Source organism: Myxocyprinus asiaticus, chromosome 36 (genome assembly GCF_019703515.2).
Source record: "Myxocyprinus asiaticus isolate MX2 ecotype Aquarium Trade chromosome 36, UBuf_Myxa_2, whole genome shotgun sequence".
Taxonomy (NCBI): domain Eukaryota; kingdom Metazoa; phylum Chordata; class Actinopteri; order Cypriniformes; family Catostomidae; genus Myxocyprinus; species Myxocyprinus asiaticus.
This window is the reverse complement of record NC_059379.1, coordinates 20595438-20615744: the sequence shown is the minus strand read 5'-3', so window position 1 is coordinate 20615744 and position 20307 is coordinate 20595438. Positions and strand designations below refer to the sequence as shown.

The 20307-nt window shown below is 39.7% G+C and overlaps 1 protein-coding gene across 3 annotated transcripts in view; it reads left to right on the top strand.

Annotated features, from left to right (window-relative positions):
• Positions 1–19899, top strand: part of LOC127427365 (actin filament-associated protein 1-like) — a 115267-nt gene extending 95368 nt beyond the window's left edge. For 2 of the 3 annotated variants that reach the window (XM_051674931.1, XM_051674930.1), the window contains exons 7-17: positions 1177–1269; positions 2004–2079; positions 11451–11600; positions 12519–12730; positions 12951–13096; positions 13198–13315; positions 15564–15705; positions 16256–16420; positions 16804–16994; positions 17127–17291; positions 17754–19899. In XM_051674931.1, the coding sequence (XP_051530891.1) occupies positions 1177–1269; positions 2004–2079; positions 11451–11600; positions 12519–12730; positions 12951–13096; positions 13198–13315; positions 15564–15705; positions 16256–16420; positions 16804–16994; positions 17127–17291; positions 17754–17780 (1485 nt within the window). In that variant the 3' untranslated portion in view covers positions 17781–19899. The remainder of the gene's footprint in view (positions 1–1176; positions 1270–2003; positions 2080–11450; positions 11601–12518; positions 12731–12950; positions 13097–13197; positions 13316–15563; positions 15706–16255; positions 16421–16803; positions 16995–17126; positions 17292–17753) is intronic. The other variant, XM_051674932.1, reaches the window with a different exon arrangement.
• Positions 19900–20307: the final 408 nt, after the last annotated feature.

Below are 20307 nucleotides of genomic sequence, written 5' to 3'. Positions count from 1 at the left end.
ATTGCCTGATCTGCATAATTCCTTAAGTCAATGGTTCTCAACCTTTTTGACTCCAAGGCCCCCCATTGTTGGAGACAATATTCGAAGGCCCCCCATGTAGGCTATTAGATATTTATATTATAAGATATATCTATTGTAAGATATTCCCTTAAAACTTGTGATTCCAGAAATATCTAGAACTGTATATTCTTCATAAAAAGCAAGCTGTTGAAGGGAGTTGAAGGGAGTTATTCAATTTTTTATCATTTTCAGTAAGTTGAATTATAATAATTATATAAAAAATTATAATAATGAGATCCTGAGGCTCCCCTGGAAGTGAGCTGAGGCCCCCTAATGGGTCCCGAATCTGGCGTTAAACCAGCAAGTGCAAATAACCGGCGAATTCATACCATGCTCAAGCCTGGTTTCAGTTTCATGTGAAGCGTGCCCACTGATAGATATGGACACGCTGCACACATAGGTATTTACATATCGGGAGATACACGATATAGCAAAACATCTGTCGATTAACACTTTATATCGTCTCCACGACGTATATCGTCATATCGCCCAGCCCTACTATTAAATTATTTTTAAAATCTATATCAAGTAATCCAGAAATTCATCAGTCAAAAGGCGTGGGAACCCTGCAATTCATGATGCTCCCATGCAATGTTTAGATCACCTCATAGAAATGTCATTCTTTAATGTGTGAGATTGTTACTGTAATAATGTCAGTTTCTTTGAGAAATTGAAAACAAGATTTCTTCACAGTGTTATGCTTTAGGTATAATGGAATGAGCACCCTCATTCAGTGTTGGATATTAAAAGGTTATTTCAACCAAAAATTAAAAATTCAGTCGCCATTTTCTCACGCCAGTGTTGTTACATACCTGCGTGACTTTCTTTCTTTTGAGGAACACAAAAGGAGATGTTATGCAGAATGTTAGGGACCAACAGCTTCAGTCACCATTGACCTTCACTGCATGAAAAAAAGATGCTATATAAGTGAATGGTGACTGAGGCTAACACTCTGCCGAACATCTACTTCTGTGTTCCATGGAAGATTGTAAGTCATACAGGTTTGGAACATCATGGGGGTCAGAATTTTAATTTTTGGGTGAACTATCCCTTTGAGGTCCAAAATTTCTCGCTGTGATTTTTGCAGTTTCATTTTTGCTCTTTTGTCCCTTTAAGGTGATGAGGGAAGTCTGTGCTAATGGAAACGGAGCAGTGGACTGTGACGGAGCTGGCTCTGGATCCCCTGTTCACAAAGCAGAGCTGGAAAAGGTGCGAACCCATAACAACATTTATGTATAATACTTGTGTATGTGTGTGTGTGTGTGTGTGTGTGTGTGTGTATGTGAATTTATTATGCTTGCGGCATACATGCTGGTCTACCTACATGCAGGTTTTTGAGTATGTGGGGCAGCGGATATGCATGCCAACTACACCACACCTCAGTTCTCTGCACAGGCGCCTTCTCTTTGTATTCCTGCTTAGTAACTCTGCTGCCAGGGCATGAAGGGCTATTAGAGCTGCATGTGCATACCAAATTCCATCTTGCCACGGATGTGTGCTGTTGGCAAAGTTAAATAGATCTGTAAGGAAATGTGATCTTATCACATTTTATGAACACATTTTTTAGTATGCAGTATGCCGTCACGTTATTTTTGCTGCAGTCCACATTATGTGCATGTTGCATTGGTTTATGTGTGCGTGATGTTTTTAAGACAGATCTAAGGGGGTTTTAATGTCAGTCCTCTTAAACTGGCACAGCAGGCATGAGCCTAGTCTAATTATTCACACTTAATTCTAAACATATGCTCGCTGATTTTTGTTTGGGTAGACTGGAGAAGTTTAAGAGTATGCGCTTTAGTATGCAATGCCTGAGTTCTTTAGAGCCTGTCTATAAACAAATTGTCAGTAAACATAAAAATTAATGCACTGTTGTTTGTGCAGTTCATTGTCCATTCTTATGATGTAATGAGTGTTTACTGCATAACTCTTCTCTTCTTATGCAGAAGCTGTCCTGTGATAGACCCAGTTCAGATGGAGAGCCCTGCCATGAAAACGGCTTCTCAGATGGCAAAGATCCAGGTAAGCCATTCTTCATGTTTACTCCTTTTGTTTGGTCACAATCAGTGGAGACAGAGTTTGCAAAGAATTCCTCAGTATAAAAGCAATTGATTGATCAAAGTAGGGTTTTTGTAGGGTAACTGAATTGCACTCAGAAGTCTGTCTGTCAGTTACAAAACAATATTTATTCTGGAATTTCAAGTGACACCAACAACACTCTTTTTATTTATTAGTGTCTGGAGTAATCATTGTTAAGTCTTGAAGTGAACTTTAAGTAATTTGTGCATAAACTATTTTGTAAAACAACAGTGCTTTGTTCATCAGTTAATTTAATCCCATGAAGTTGATGTTTATTTGATGTGAATGATTCCATTGTTCGAACAATGCCAAAGACAAGGCAAAGAGACCCTTCTTAAATAATCTAATAGGATTATTTATCCAGTATTACACCACACAGTCTCGCTCTGGGATTTAACTTTTCAGGACATCTGTTTCAGGTCTGTGGAATTCCTTTTTTCCCACTTTTTTTTCAATTTAAAACAGAGCACTGTCTTTCCTAAGACATGTTGGAAAAGAAAATTGCCTAATTTGAGCAGATTCCAAGACCGTTGCATCTGTAAGCCTGTATGATTGATAGTTCTGCCTCACAACCACAAACCACAATAACTGCTGTACTATTTTCAGATGACTGATGGCAGCTGACCTGATAAATCTAAAGAGATTTGTGTTTGTCATGTTATATTGTAGTTTTTGTATAATAGTTTGTGTATAAATGTGAGATTATGGAAAGGTACTACATAAAGGATTACAGGTCAGGGGTGCTGCAGGGGGTTGGTCAAGTATTGTTTGATCTCAAACAATTTTGTGTGGAAAAAAAAAAGTTACAAAATTACAATAGCTTAAAGATCTAAAGTCTTAATACACAATAAAATGTGTTAAGTAAAACGAAATGGACAAGTATATGATTGTACGTCATTAATGAAATACTGGCAGTAATGGAAATGAAGTACTGTATGTAAATACACTAATATAGTACTATATGCATATTATTATAGACCAATATTAAAATAAAACACTTTATTTTATACAATATGTAACAGTTTCTATATCCACCAAGGGGTCTTTTACCTGAAAAGGTTGAACCCTTGCATCAGATTATACAGCTGTCTATCTTGTGAACTCCTCAATTTAAGTCCATCACAGATGTTTAAAAACAACTCTCTTTTTGTCGCTGTCTGTAACAAACATCTCTGATATTCCCACATCACACCAGCACCCAACTGCTGCACCTCTTCGATGAGAGGAGAAAGAAGGAAAAAACTAAAAGAGCCATGCAGATTAGTCAAATTCTTTCCAATTCTCGTAAGTGCCGAGACTGTGAAATCAAATTAGCCTGATCACAGAATTTTCCCTTATGATAAAAAGATGAAATATATACGTACAGTATAAGTCCTTTAAAAGTGCCAGTGGTTTTTGCATCTGTTGCTCTGGGTTTTGCCTCATGCCTAAGGCTGCTGCGCAGAGACATAGAAACTTTAGAGGACCCTGGGCTCAGATAGGCTTAGTTTTAATTAAAGGAGTCGCCAACTAAGATGTAATCTTCTGCAATGGAGCTTGGACAAGTCAAACCTTCTGAAGGGCAAGAGTTTCATTGTCTATTTTCTGTGACTCAATGTTTTATTTATCTTTGTGCCCATATGTGCTGCTGCTTGTAGCAAAGGCCTGTTGGAGAAGAAGAAAGAGCCTGTAATTTGTTTCAAAGTTAAAAATTCTACATATTTGAACCCAGACCAGATCTCAAATGGCTGGTTTGCTCATATTGGCCTCCTTTGGTTTGGAATAGGATGTGACCTGAACAATTTTCTGTAATGTGTCCTCTCACTGTCTGTGCAGAGTTTTTCTGCAAGAGGTTTTTTTTTTTTCATACCACAACATTAACCACCATGGACCACACTCCTCACTTTGTCAAGGGAAATCATCAAAACAACTTTGAGATGAAATGGAGTGGATTTCACACACTGTTTAGGACTTGGATTATAACTCTGGTGGTGTCTCTCTGGAGACATGTCATTGTGTATTTAGCTTATTTCTTTAAGGTCCATAAGAATTGAGGACAATACTAAAATTTTAAGTGAACAATAATTCCATCTAGTTCCATTTACTTGTTATTCTACATTAATTTCACTGGCTACATGATTCCTCATTGTCCATAATTAGGGCCTGAGCACCGATGGTGCGAGGACCCTATTGTTCTTCTAGGCGTTTATTATTAGGGCCCGAGCACCGATGGTGTGAGAACCCTATTGTTCTTCTAGGCGTTTATTATTATTAGGGGCCGGGCACCGATGGTGCGAGGACCCTGTTGTTCTTCTAGGCGTTTATTATTATTTATTTTTAATTTTTTTCCCCAAGTGAATCGCATTTTTGAGGGCCTAAACATACTCGAAAACTCATGAAACTTTGCACACGCATCAGAAGTGGTGAAAATTTACATCTGATATGGGTTTCAGAATTAGGTGTGGCAAAATGGCTCGATAGCGCCACCTACAAACATTCAACGATCTGCACTTTACGGTACGTTTCACCTACATGTACGCAAATCGGTACACATGTGTAACATGCCAATACCTACAAAAAAGTCTCTTGGACCCATGCCCTAAACTCAACAGGAAGTCAGCCATTTTGATTTTTCTCTTCAATTTTTGCTCAGTTTTTGCCATTTCCAGGCCTCGTACTTTAACGAGCTCCTCCTAGAGATTTCATCAGATCTACTTCATATTTGGTTATTCTAATCTAAAGGCCTTGGCGATGCTAAATTGCGAAACTTTTGAGTTTTCACTGCACGGCGTGGCCGTGACGGTCTGACAAATTTCAATGTTTCGCCATGAAACAGGAAGTTGTTATAACTCATACATACAATGTCCAATCTGCTCCAAACTTCACATGTTTGATAATAGTCCCGGCCTGAATACATCTACGTGCCAATATTCAGTTATAGTCATAGAGCCACCTACTGGCAACAGCCAATTCCAGGTCTTGTACTTTAACAAACTCCTCCCAGAGATTAAATCAGATCAACATTATATTTAGTTAGTCTTAATCTAAAGGCCTTGGTAATGTTAAATTGCGAAGCTTTTGAGTTTTCATTGAAGGGTGTGTCCGTGGCGGCCTGACAAAGTTCGATATGAAACGAGTCACATTTTTGAGGCCTAAACATGCTCGAAAACTCATGAAACTTTGCACACAGCTCAAAAGTGGGGAAAATTTACATCTGATACTGGTTTTAGAATTAATTGTGGCAAAATGGCTCGATAGCGGCACCAACAGAATTTTTACGAAGCAGCCCTCACGCCACGTTTCACCTACACGTAAGAAAATCGGTAGGCATATGTAACATGTCAACACGTACAAAAAAGTCTCTTAGAACCATATCCTAAACCCAACAGAAAGTCAGACATTGTGATTTTTCTCTTCAATTTTTGCTCAGTTTTTGCCATTTCCAGGCCTCGTACTTTAACGACCTCCTAGTGATTAAATCAAAGCAACATCTTATTCGGTCAGTCTAATCTAAAGGCCTTGGCCATGCTGAATTGCGAAGCTTTTGAATTTTCTTTGAACAGCGTGTCCGTGGCGGCCTGACAAAATTCGATGTTTTGCTATTAAACAGGAATTTGTTGTAACTCAAACATACAATGTCCAATCTGCCCAAAACTTCACATGTCAGTCCTGGCCTGAACACTTCTATATGCCAATATTCAGTTATAGTCATAGCGCCACCTACTGGCAACAGGAAATGACATGTTTTGCACTGTGATACACTCTTAACAACATTTAAGTGCTAAAAAAATGCAAAAAAAAATTGGAGTGACATTCCTCTGGCACAGCAGCCCCAACGTGCACCAGGGTGCGAGGGCCCGTTCATCACTGCTTGCAGCTTTAATTCAGATTGTTTTTTCACTAAATCAACCCCACAAACAACAATTTGTTTCAAACCCATCCCGTTATAGTTGCAGTTCATGGTTCAAGGTACTGACAGCAGTAACTACACACAACCATCAGACGAACAATAATAAATAGACAATAAATACAACAGGGAATAAAATTAAAATAAAATAATAATAATAATAATAATTATAGAATCAAGTTGAATTATTTAATAAACTAATGGCAGCTGGGACAAAAGAGTTTTTAAGTCTAATTGTCCTACATGTTGGCAGATTATATCTGAGGCCAGATGGAAGCAACTTAAACTCCTAACAGGGGGTGGCTGGAATCAGCCAGAATTGACTGGACCTTCTTCACTGACCGGACCTTGTACAAATAAGTTAAATCATGCAAGGTCGTGCCTGCAATTTTGCTGCACACTTTAACGATGCCCTTCAATCTATTTTTAGTTTTTAGATTGAATACCCATACCAGCTGATAAAAGAAAACTTAAGAACAGATTCAATAAAACAAGAATAAAACATTTTCATGAAGGTGTTGTCAACATTAAAACTTCGAAGCTTATGATAAAAGTACGTGCTGATGGGCTTTTCTGCACACAGCATCGACATGACACTCAAAGGTCAGCTTGTCATCAATTTCAATGCCAGGATATTTATACTGCCGCACAACCTCAACGGCCTGATCATTAATCACTACAGGAGAGATGACCGTAGGATTCTTCCTAAAATCTATTGTCATCTCTTTAGTTTTGGACACATTAATGTCCAAAAACGTACACCAGTCAGTGAATTCTGACATTACAAGACCATTATCAGGATCATCACTGCTGAGGAGAGACACGATCACTGAATCGTTGGCAAACTTAATGATGTGATGCCGCTCATATTGGCTCTGGCACTCGTTAGTATACAACATAAATAAAAGAGGTGAAAGGATGCACCCCTGGGGAGATCCGGTGGAGGAAAAAAGAACATCTGATATGACACCGTTAACCTTCACACGTTGCGACCTTCCGGTTAAGAAATCCACCAGCCAGCATATCATGCCAGGATCAACATTGTGTATGCTCTTTAGCCTTTCTGCTAAAATGTGAGGCAGGATACAATTAAAAGCTGAGGAAAAATCAATAAAAACGAATCGTACAAAGGTCTTTGCACCCTCAAGGTGCATTAAAATCATGTTTAATAGGGTGCCCGTCGCATCATCCACACCCCTGCCTGACCTGTAGGCAAATTGGAATGGGTCCAGATTTGCCTGCACTGTATTCAGAAGCGCATCCTTCACAATCTTCTCAAATTATTTCATAATCAGAGAGGTAAGCGCTACAGGCCTGTAATCATTTAGTGACTTAAACATAATTTTTTGGCACAGGTACAATGATGGAATCCTTCCAAAGACAAGAAACCCTATGGAGGTGGAGTGACAATTCAGAAATAAAACGGAATATATGTTAACTGTTCGCACGCTTTTTAAGAATGCGACCTCCAATGCCATCGGGGCCAGGACTTTTCCTTTCCACCCCAGAAAAGTTTCAAGACCTTGCCCTTATCAACAAGTACACTGTTGCGTCCAGTAACAACATTGTTACCGAAAGTTCCTAACTAAAATTATAAACATTAAAACGATTGTAAAAAGTGTTCAGTGCATTAGAAAATCAAGATCCCGCTTGCCATCAAGGGAAATTTGACATTTCTTAGACTGCATTCCCATCATTGTCTTCCCCCGCTCCCATGCTTGGTGTGAATTACCAGTACTGAGCATGTACTCAACTTTATCCTTGTAGTTATGCTTCGCAATCTTAAGTTCTTTTTTTTAACTTGTTTCTGTAATTCCCTGAACTGCGTTACATCCTCTTGATTAAAACTAATATTTCTCTGGATGATTGTGTTTTTGACAGATTTGGAAACCCATGGTTTATTATTTGGATAAATAGAAATTGATTTCCTTGGGATAACCAAATCTTCGCAAAAGGTGATGAAAGCTGACACAGTCTCTGTAAGTTCATCCAGATCGACACAGGCATTTTTAAACACATCCCAGTCTGTGCAATTATAACAGTCCTAGAGACATTTAATAGACTCCTCTGACCACACCGGAACTAATCGTCGTTACGGCTTGTTTCTCTTCAGGACTGATTTATAGGATGGAACCAAATACACAACGTTGTGGTCAGACATGCCAAGTGGAGCTCTACTCAGGGATTTATATGCACCTTTGACGGATCCATAACAAAGGTCCAGGCATTTTGTGAGTTGTGTGGGACAAGTCACATACTGGTAAAAATTACACAAGGAGTTTCCCAACTTACAGTGATTAAAATCACTCATAATAAAGTTCAGCGCATCTGGTGCAATCTCTTGAAGCCGGTGCACTGTTTTTACAATAGCCCGAGTTGCCATATCAACATAAGCCTTTGGGTGAATATACACAATTGTAATAAATAACTGTGGAAACTCCCTTGGTAAATAAAAGGGTTGTAGAGATATAGACAAGAGTTCAATGTCAGGTGTACATAATGTCTCCCTAACAACCACCGTGTTACACCAGTTTTTGTTGACATAGAGACACAGTCCTCCACCAATTGATTTACCGGTCACTGTGGAGTCTCTGTCCGACGGTGGCCTTGTCTCTTGAGCCTCTGGCGCACACTGCCACATCTCCCCCTTTTCCTCACACCCATCGGCTTGGATGCCTCGCTCCGATTCCCCTCTGAAGGATCCGACCGGATGATCTCCGCGGGGAGAGCTGCCGAGGGGTCCGTTAAGTTGCGCAGTAACAGGAAGAATTCGCGGCTATACTGTAGAGGCTCCTGGTTCCCACAAAGTCCACTCCAAATGTGACATAAGAACGTCAAAAGGAGGAAGAAGCCCATCAAATTAAGATCTGCTTCTATCACCCGCAGATCAGTTGAACAATAAGTTAGTAATGATGATCAAATAAATTAAAACAGGTTAAAAACTTCTCCTGAAGTTCACTATCATCTCCACTGTTTTGAGCATGTTCAGCTCAAGGTTGTTGTGATCACACCAGACAGCCAGCTGTTCAACCTCCCATCTGTATACAGACTCGTCACTGTCGCGGATGAGGCCGATGACCGTGGTGTCATCTGCAAACTTCAGGAGCTTGACAGAGGTGTAATTTGCAGTGCAGTCATTCGTGTACAGGAAGAAGAGCAGTGGAGGGATAATGCATTCCTGAGGAGCACCAGTTCTAATAGTGAGGGTCCCGGATGTGAGTTTCCCCAGTCTCACTAGCTGCTGCCTATCTGTCAAAAAGCTGGTGATCCATCAACAGATTGGGGTGGGCACGGAGAGCTGGGTCAGTTTGGTTGAGAGAAGATCAGGCATGATGGTATTCAAGAGAGAGTTGGTGTAATTTAGTCCAGAGAATAGCTGGGATGATGGTGTTGAAAGCCGAACTGAAGTCCACAAATAGGATCCTTGCATAAGTCCCAGGTCTGTCGAGGTGTTGCAGGATATAATGCAGTCCCATGTTTGCTCGGTAAGCAAACTGAAGGGGGTCTAGCAGGGGTCCAGTGATGTCCTTCAGGTAGGCTAAAACCAGTCTCTCAAACGACTTCATGAACACAGGTGTGAGAGCGACAGGTCTGTAGTCATTAAGTCCTGTGATTTTGGGGTTTTTTGGGTACCGGAATGATGGTGGAGTGTTTGAAGCAGCAGGGAATTTCACACTGCTCCAGTGATCTATTGATGATCTTTGTGAAGATGGGGGCCAGTTGGTCAGTGCAGATTTTCAGACAGGCAGGTGAAACACCATCTAGGCCGAAGTTTTCCTAGTGTTCTGTTTCTTGAAGGACACACATCCTTCTCACAGACTATAAGTTGAGTAGCTGGTGTTGAGGTGTTGGTGTGTGTGTGTGAAGTGAAGATCAGAGCAGGGGAGGGGTGTGAAACTGGGCTTTTCAAGCCTGCAGTAAAACACATTCAGTTCATCAGCCATTTGTTGATTCTCTACAGAGCGAGGGGGAGGTCTCTAATACTTGGTAATGCTTTTCAGGCCTTTCCACATAGCTGCAGGATCGTTGGCTAAAAACTGGTTTTTCAGCTTTTCAGCTTTTTGTACAATATTTTATCCCCACTTCTGTAAGGAGCCTCTTTGGCATGACAAAGCTGTCTGTGTTTTTCTGTAAACCATGGTTTATTGTTATTGAATGATAAAAATGCCCTATAGGGATGCAAATATTCTCACAGAAACTGATATATGATGTCACAGTATCTGTGAGCTTGTCCAGGTATGTGGCTGCAGCTTCAAAAACACTCCAATCAGTGCATTCAGAGCAGGCTTGTAATTCCAGCTCTGCTTCATAAGTCCATCTCTTTACAGTCCTTAATACAGGCTTAGTTGATTTTAGTTTCTGCTTGTAGGTCGGGAGAAGATGAACCAGGCAGTGATCAGAGAGTCCTAAAGCTGCATGTGGGACAGAGCGATATGCATCCTTTACAGTGGCATAGCAGTGGTCCAGTATATTTCTTTCTCTGGTGGGGCATGTGATGTGTTGTTTGTATTTTGGCAGTTCATGGGTGAGGTTAGCTTTATTAAAATCTCCCAGAGTAATGATAAGAGAGTCTGGGTATTGTTGTCCGTGACCTGATCAGCCAGCTATTGCAGTGCTGCGTTCACGTATGCTTGTGGTGTGTTGTACACACTCACCAGAATAAATGAGGAAAACACCCACAGCGAGTAGAAAGGCTTACAGTTGATGAAGAGCACTTCGAAATTAGGACAGCACATCTTCTTAAACGCTGTTACATCTGTACACCAACTTTCGTTGATGTAAAAGCATATTCCACCGCCTCTCGTTTTCCCCGATGATTCCGAAACACGATCCGCTCTGAACAGCTGGAAGCCCGGCATATGTAACGCGCTGTCTAGGATGGCTTCACTCAGCCAGGTTTCTGTGAAACACAGAGCAGCGGAGTTAGAAAAGTCCTTATTTGTTTGAGTTAGCAGAAGCAGTTTGTCCGTTTTGTTGGTGAGGAAGTAGACATTCGCCAGATGAATACTCGCAGCGGAGTCCAAAACCCGCATTGATGAAGCTTCACAAGCACGCAACGTGCTTCCCTCACTTGCATCTCTTGGAGCACTTGAGGAACACTGCTGCCCTGCGCCAACTAAGTTGTCTAATAAAATGTCAGAATAATTAAACACCGGCAAAATATTATCAAGTATTCTCTGCCGAATATTCAGCAGTTCATCCCTGGTGAAACTGATCGGGAAAGAGTGACAAAAAAAAAATGACAAACAAAAGTAACAAAAATGCTAGAGAGCTTCACATCGAAGCAGCCATCAGCGGCGCCATCTTACTGCGAGTCTTTATATATCCAGCATTACTCAATGATGTATTACATTATAAAATCACATATCACAAACATATTTCACACTCTGACACTAATTTACTAATTTACACTAATTTACTCTTCTAGCCAAAGGCAAGAAGAACTCTAAATCAGAGCAGAAAGGCACAGTGGGACGGGTGACTGGAAAGAAAATCACCAAAATCATCAGTCTGGGAAAGAAGAAGCCATCCACTGATGAACAGACCTCATCGGCAGAGGAGGATGTCCCAACATGTGGTGAGCGGTTACAAGCACTGCTTTCTGATAGATGTTCAGTGATGATTTGGGCTTCATGAATGGGTTAAAACAATGTGAGCAAACAGTATAAGCCAATCCAGATAAGTTTCCAGGAAAGCATATACAGTATTCTCAGTGTGGGTGGGTGGGGTTGGACACTGGTTGCTTATTTATGTCCAAAATCGTTCTGTTGCAAATTGCAAGCCTTATTTTGTCTACTGAATCAATTTTTTGCAATTGTATATTTATTTATCAGTGTAAAAGCATACCCAGGTATTATACCGTGGCTCCAAAATAGTATTTGGACACTTAAAGGGATAGTCCACTTAAAAATGAAACCTCTGTCATCATTTATTCACCCTTATGTGGTTCCAAACCTGTTCAACTTTCACTCTTCCATGGAACACAAAAGGAGATGTTAGTCTCAGTCACCACTGACTTGCATTGCATCTTTTTTCCATACAATGAAAGTGAATGGTGACTGAGGCTGTTATCTTGCGTTCCACAGAAGAAAGAAAGCCATACGGGTTTGGAACAGTATGAGGGTGTGTAAATTATGACAGAATTTAAATTTTTGGGTGAATTATTCCTTTAAGCTACAATTAAAATGTATGAAATTCATTGCTTTAGATAACATAGCATCAAAGCAAATGCCAGCTGCAAACAAACAATGATAGACCTGTTTTCAGTTCACTTCTTTTCTGAGCCATTTATGCAATTACTTTTAATAAGCTGCTCCCAAGTTCATTTGCTCCCATTTTTAGTGGATTTATGAAGTCAGCTCCCCTCAAGTTCACACATTGCCCTAGCAGAGTGACCACATACATCACAGAAAAACAAATGACACTATCAACACCTTTCAATACAGTTCTGCATGTGACTGCCATATAAATCTCTTGGGCAATCCTTCATTAACAGGCTATCTGAATGTGCTGTCCAATAACCGCTGGAGAGAGCGCTGGTGCCAGCTGAAAGACAACCAGCTGTTGCTGCACAAGGACCGGGCAGATCTGAAGACGCACATGGCCTCTCTGCCGCTGCGGGGGTGTGAGGTCATTCCAGGGCTGGACTCCAAACATCCTTTTGCCTTCCGTCTGCTGCGCAACGGACAGGAGGTGGCTGTTCTAGAGGTACGGGACTAGGCCCTCAGCTCTTGCAGGGCAATTAATGTGTCTGAGACAGGGCCTCAGGGCAGGGATTAGATGGATGGTTGGCTGGCTCATGTAATGATGTCATTGCTGTATCTGTGCTGAGTAGATTTGCAGAGATTGCATAGATTAGTGCTTTACTTGTCTCATATTCCACTGACAATCGTTCATTGCACCTTCCTTCACTCTTTTTTCCCATCAGGCATCCTCCTCTGAGAGTATGGGGAGATGGTTGGGGGTCTTGCTGGCAGAAACGGGCTCCACAACAGACCCTGCTGCGCTGCATTATGATTACATTGACGTGGAGACCACTGCTAATGTCATTCAGCTTGCCAAGCAGTCATTTTGGTGAGCACCCTGTACTGCTAGAATATTTTCAGTCAAACTTATACAATGCTGATTCAGCTTCTCTGTGTCACATTTGTAGTAATGAATATATGTGTTCTCAGTTTCACCAGTAAACGTGCAATTTCTCCAAACCCATACCTGGATAACCCGGTCAATGGTTACGCATGCCCCACAGGGGTCGCTCTGCATTATGATGATGTACCCTGCATCAATGGAACGGTACACTTCACAGACTTCACAAAGATGCATATGTTTACACATCAAATCGCTACTGCTATTAAAGGAATATTCGAGGTTAAACACAAATTAAGATCAGTCGACAGCATTTGTGGCATAATGTTGATTACCACAAAAAATAATTTAGATATCCCTCCTTTTCTTTAAAAAAAAGCAAAATTTGAGGTTACAAAGAGGCACTTACAATGGAAGTGAATGGGGACAATTTTTGGAGGATTTAAATGCAGAAATGTGAAGCTTATAATTTTATAAAAGCACTTACATTAATTCTTTTGTTAAAACTCATGTATTATTTGAGCTATAAAGTTGTTTAAAGCATCATTTTTACAGTCATTTTGGGATTTTAGTGTTTTGTGACGAGGAGGAGGGTGCCGTCCTCATCATAGGTTTGTTGACATTGCATCGTCATGGCAATGAAGTTGTAAAATTGGCTATAACATTACACAGAAAAGGTTAGTAAGTGATTTTATCACACTAAAATCATGTTTACATCTTGTGGCTATACTTTTGAAACAGTGAATATTTTGATGCTTACGAATTGGCCCCCTTCACTTCAATTGTAAGTGCCTCACTGCAACTAAGATTTTTGCTGTTTTTAAAGAAAAGGAGGGTCAAGCAGAAAGTAATTTTTGTGGTAATCAATATTATACCACAGATCCTGTCGGTTGAGCTTAACTTGAACCCCGAATGTTTCTTTAACAGTGGTTTGTATAGGGTTTCCTGTCTTGCTACTATACTGCTATACGTTCCTAATGGAACTCATTTGTGCATTAAAGGCACAGTTCACCTAATGAAAATTCAGTCATCTATTACTCACCCTCTTGTTGTCCCAAACCAGTATGACTTTCTGTCTTCCGTGTAACACAGAATGTTAGACAATGACAGCCTCAGTCACCATTCAATTGAACTGTATAAAAAAGATGCAATGAAAGTGCGTGGTGACTGATACTAACATTCTGCTGAACATCTTTTGTGTTCAATTTAGGAAAGAAAGTCATAGAGTTTTGGAACATTAAGAGGGGGAGTAAATGGTAACTGAATTTTCATTTTGGGCAAGCTATCGCTTTAAATCTATTAACAAATTCTCACCTCTCCTTTTCATTCCTGGGCCTGCCTAACTCCACTCCTCTCCTCGTGTCATCACCTTCTCTTATAATTGCTCTGCTTTTGCTTGCATGCTTGCGATACGGAAGGCACCAGATGTGCAGTACTCCTCCCCAGCATCAGGGGGTTGCCGTTGGAAAGAGGAGAATCACTATGAGAATACAGATCTTTACGAAAACTTGCCCTCCCCCAAACTAGCAGCCCGCTACTCTCTCAAGTCGAGCTTGTCTTCCACTGGGCATTACAACACACCGATCTCCACCAAATCTCTCTCCTCATGCTCTTCTTCCTCAACTGCTAATACTAACACTACTCAGGTGACTAACTGAGGATGTTTGACTAACACTGAATATCTTTTGTGTTCACTGCTTTAGTGTTTCTCACTTCTACTTTAATTTAACATGAAAAAACATAAAGCAATCATCAAAAGCTGGGTGGGTTTTAGAGAGACAGAGAGAGAATGCATTAATATAATCATACCATTTTTGGTTTTTTTTTGTGGTACCACCCACCCTGCCAATCAAAACATTACCACTAAACTTGTCTCTGCGAAACTGTGACAACATGGAGGCGTTAAATTAGAAGCAGGTTTGTGCTGTCAGTTAGCAGGGGGTTGGAAGTGTAGTTGTAAGTGTTAGTGCTGATTAACACATATGGAATGTTTGACATCATGGGACATTATGGGTCTCTCTCACTGTATCACACTATAAAACAACTTCAGACTCTGATATTACAAGTACAGTATGTGTAGTGTATGAATTATGGACCACCCAGCTCCAGTTTTTGATCTATATTATATTCATGTCTGTGTATGTGTGCGGCCATGGCCTGGTATGGATTTACAGAGGCCTTTGTTCGCTGTGGATTATATTTTATTGGCCAGGGATGGAGTCAGAAAAAGGGTTTCTGCCAGCTATAGCATAACTAAAACAAATGTCCCTACTAGTCAAGACACGTTTGTGGTTTAGGTGAATTTGGTACCTTTGATATGTCTGTGGAAGTATTTGAATGAAGTGTTAATCTTTGAACGGAAACAACAGGTGTTAGCAGTGAAATCAAATGTTTCACCTTCTTTTTTATGTGTGAAAAAGCTAATTTGAAATAGCTACTTCTTCTGCACTTACAGCTGTTTCTTTCTGCCAATCAGCTGAGGGGAAAGAAAGCCCTGACCACCAATGGGATCACTGCGAAGCAGAAGCTGGACAAGTGCCAGCCCAAAAAGGCCAATGGAACAAGAGGCACTCTGCCATTGAAACGGAACAATTCTAGTAAGTGATTTTAACATTTAAAATATTAAATGGGAAAGCACGAGTAATAGATAATCTTAAAATAAGTCCTTCCTCTTTTATAAGATGACATTTTTTGAAGTGGACGTCCAGCTGAAACTAAACTAAGCAGACATTAAGTCTGCATCCATAATCCTTGCTATTACACCACTAATTTATTTCAAGGAAAAAGAAGCCACACAGATTTGTGGAGAATGGCGGTATGTGGAAATTGCAGTGCTTTTAGACAGCAGTGGCTCTGTTGACATGCTCCTTTGTAAACTCAGTCACCCCAAATTCCATTTCAGACAGGCAGTCAGTCATAGCCTGTCCACACAGAGCACACTCAGACATTCTAACCATTCAATGGCCTATTTACATGGACTACCAAATATTTGGATGTGGTATAAATTCAGCCTGTCTTTTAATCTGTGTTTGTGGTCTCACAGGCCTTTAATGCAAGACTGAAAAGACTGAACTAAATCCAAAAGTTTGAAATGGAGAGATTTTCTAACGGTTAACTTTGATCATAATGCGTCATTAATCTTCATAGGTGCGGATCAGTATAAGTACGGGAAAAACAGAGTGGAGGCAGATGCAAAGAAACTCCAAGCGAAAGAGGAGGAGTTGATGAAGAGGAAGCAGGAAATTCGAAACCGCCTGATCCAGCTGAAAAAAGACAGGAAGGACCTGCGTACTGCCATAGAGAACAACACAGGTAAGGATGCCAGTGATATTATGGCATTTATGTTCTGAATTTTAATTTCTAACTTTGATCTCATCTGTATCAGTGTTTCATAAAGCAACAAGCTATCAAATTTATCTCTTTCATGTTAAAACTTTTAGTAAAAAAGTTAGTTTTTGTACTAACTAGCTGTGACCACAACAAGCATCAGGACATTTTGACATTCGCTTGGTTTGTATTTCTACATCAATGTACTGGGTAGCCCCACCCACAGCAAAATATCATTGGCCAAAATCCCACTCCACATAGCTGTACATTAAATATGTTCTGATTGAATGTAATTGTATCAAAACTTTTTCAAAAAGATAGTGTTTTAAATGAGCGATATAAATTCACCTCTTGTTTATTCCAACCAGGTAAGCGTTCTCAGGCATCTCTGACAGAGAGACTGAAGAAAGTGGAGGAAGAATGTAAACTGAAAGAGGAAGAGCGAGTGAATTTGGAGCTGGAGATGACAGAGGTGAAGGAAAGTCTGAATAAAGCCCTGAATGGAGGCGTCTCCCTGGGCTTGACCATTGAACCCAGAACGGGCAGCTCCAGCCCACAGGTCTGTTAAAAAAGCAGCAATTTAGAGAGCTCTAACATAGAAATGATGTCATGCTAACAGTAGGTTTATGTTACTTTCAGTTTTTTGTGATATATGAAAAGCAAGTTTGAAAATGTGCCTGTCTGTCCATAGTCTCCAGTGTTAATGAGGCGAACGGTGGACAACTCACCCATCTCCAGTTGTGACACCAGCGACACCGAGACCTGCTCTCTGCCAGTCAACAGCGCCTCTCTGCTGCGCCGGCAGACACAACAGAAAGCCTCACCTGTGCGAGGACACGTCCTCAGGAAAGCCAAGGTGAGGATCCACATGCATAGATGCATACTTATTTTAGGCATCACACCAGATATAAATAGCAGGTAACATCTGCCAATTCTCATGTAAAAGTATGAATTGTTTTCTATGCTTTGTTCTGTACCTGTATGACTTTCCTTCTTCTGTGGAACACAAGAAATGTTCTGCAGTGTTAGCATCAGTCACCATTCACTTTCATTTTATATAAAAAAAAAAAATGCAATGAAAGTGAATGGTGACTAAAACTATCATTCTGCCTAACATCTCCTTTTGTGTTCCATGGTTGAAAGGAAGTCATATGAGTTTGGAATAACATGAGGGCGAGTAAATAAGGACATATTTTTCATTTATGGGTGAACAATCCCTTCAGTCCAATCTTGCATAAACTGTCCATTTTCTTTAGGTTGTTTACAGTGCACAGATTTTCTCCTGTGCAGCCATTCTAATGTTTTCTTTTCTTTGCAGGAATGGGAGATGAAGTCTGGCACATAAATTCCTTTCCACCATCCTTGCACTTTCATTGTATCTATTTATTTAATTTTATCCACATAGGAGTTTAGTTGAAATTGAATTGACTGAACCATAGGCCTACTATTTTCCAGAATAGAAATCAATTTTAGAAGACTTCGACTGAGTAACCAGCTATTTTACCATTGTCATCCAAGCATTATCATTGGACCATGATTTAAACCAGAGATATTAATTTTTACATTAACATATACAGCATTTCTTTCATCCAAAACTACGTACAACTGAGGGAAATCACTAGCAATTTGTCATGCAAAAGCCAATAATATTGGCAGTGCCACAATGGACCCTTTTCACAGACTGTGAGAGACATTTCCGCCTTATTTAGCAGTGTAAATTTAGCAAATTTGTTACATTTATAATTATTTTATTATTTTCTGTAAATTTAGAACATCCTTTTTTTTTTTTTTTTTTTATTACCCTGGCATTAAAAAAAACTCGTTGAAACTGCTGCAGTATGGTTTCAAGTACATTTGCTGTTTAAAATACAGCTTCTGAATGTCATAATATATATATATATTTTATTTATTTATTTTTTTTTTTATTTTTTTTTTTGGAAACACAAAAATAATATTTGCTAAGGAGTCTCCTTTACCGCTACAGAAGTGTAACCTGCTATAGTTTACTAATGCATTCCAATCCAGGAAATGTGAAAAGGGTTCATACCAAATTTCATTAGTAAACCAGAATAGTAAAATTACAGAACAAAAGAGAAAAAGACAAATTTGTTAACCAAACAGATCCTGTCTTAAACTATGGTCCTTAACTACAATCTAAAGGTGCACCTCGTAAGATGTGTGAGAAGCTCACTGGTCTCAGTCTGTAATTACTTGTGTCTATAAAAAGTCTGTTTCTTTCTCCAAGAAGCCATCAATGTAAGACGAAAATCTCCAAATATTTATTTGTAAATGTTTAAGTAAATATAAGCCTCTCTGTGTTTGTCTGTGTTGATATTTAGCAATGGCTTTCATTTGGCTTCATGCTAGTCATAGAGAGCAGCTTCTATTGGGAACAGGATAAATGTCATTTAGTATATGTAAACTACAGAAAATTATCATTCCAAGTTTGTTCTGTAGAATAAGTGCAATCTGTATGAAAGTATTTCACCAGTCTCTTCTCCTCCTTGGTGTCTGGTCCATTATTTTTGGCTGGATAGGTTGCTATGGCAACAGCAGCCCATGGGGAACAGGGCAGCTCAGGCCAGGGTGTGGCCCTCGGTTGGCTGACTGCTCTGGAAACTGGGCCTGAAAATACTGCTACGCTTTCTCTTAATGCTCCACCGAACACACACTGCAGTCCTGTGTGCGTGTTTATGAATATGTACAACATCACCAGAACACTGCAATTTATCAATACACTGACAGTTATAGTACTGTATGGTAACACAACGAAAAATGCACATGTGAAATATCATTAGAGTTTTCAGACTTTTTAAAGGTTCAAATTCAATAGCTTTGCATGTGCAGGTATAAGCACTAAGTAATCTGTTTACTTTAAAGTAAAGTTTGGTCAAACAAAAGAATGTTTGACAGAGATCTTTTAAAAGTCAGAATATTTCTAAAGAGTTCAGGCTCTAATACAAGTTGTTGTTTTTTGGTAGAAACCTACCCATACCTCTGTGACCACTTCAAGTCCATCCACCTGACCTACTGAAAATGGTGCTTTTAAGCAATGCTTAAACTGTTCACTCCTGATTCAGCAAGATTATGGAGTTTTGGTGCTTAATTTAGACATGAGGGTGATTAGACTTTCATATTCAAGGCACATTTATAAATGCTTGTTTATCGTGCAGTGAGGCTTGGCTTTTGATTTAAGGCTTCACATTTTCAAGCTATGTTACCAACAGGCTTCAGCCATTTTTCAGAGACACATGTAAATATAATTCCTTTTTCTACTTAGGCCCGTAGATTTTCAGAGTTTATCTTTGTCCAGTCATTTTGTAAAAGTCAGCACTGGGTGAAACTTTGGTATCAGTAGGTTGTTTTTTCTGACAAAGAGAAGTGTCTTTGGGAATTAAGTAATGTCTCTTGCTCTTAAAGGGACAGTTCACTCAAAAATGAAAATTATCTCATAATTTACTCACCCTCATGCCATCCCAAATGTGTAAGACTTTCTTTCTTCTGCTGAACACAAACAAATATTTTTAGAAGTTCTGTTGGTCCTCACAATGCAAGTGAATGGGTACCAATATTTTTAAGCTAAAAAAACAAAACAAAGGCAGCATAAAAGTAATCAATACGACTCCAATGGTAAAATTAATATCTTAAGAAGCGATATGATAGGTGTCGGTGAGAAACAGATCAATGTTTTAAGTCCTTTTTTACTATCAATCTCCTCTTTCACTTTCACATTCTTCTTTTGTTTTTGGTGATTCGCATTCTTCGTGCATATTGCCACCTACTGGGCAGGAAGGAGAATGTAGTAAAAAGGGTTTAAATATTGATCTGGGGTCTGATTCATGAAAAAGTTCTTAAGAAAAAAATGAGAGATC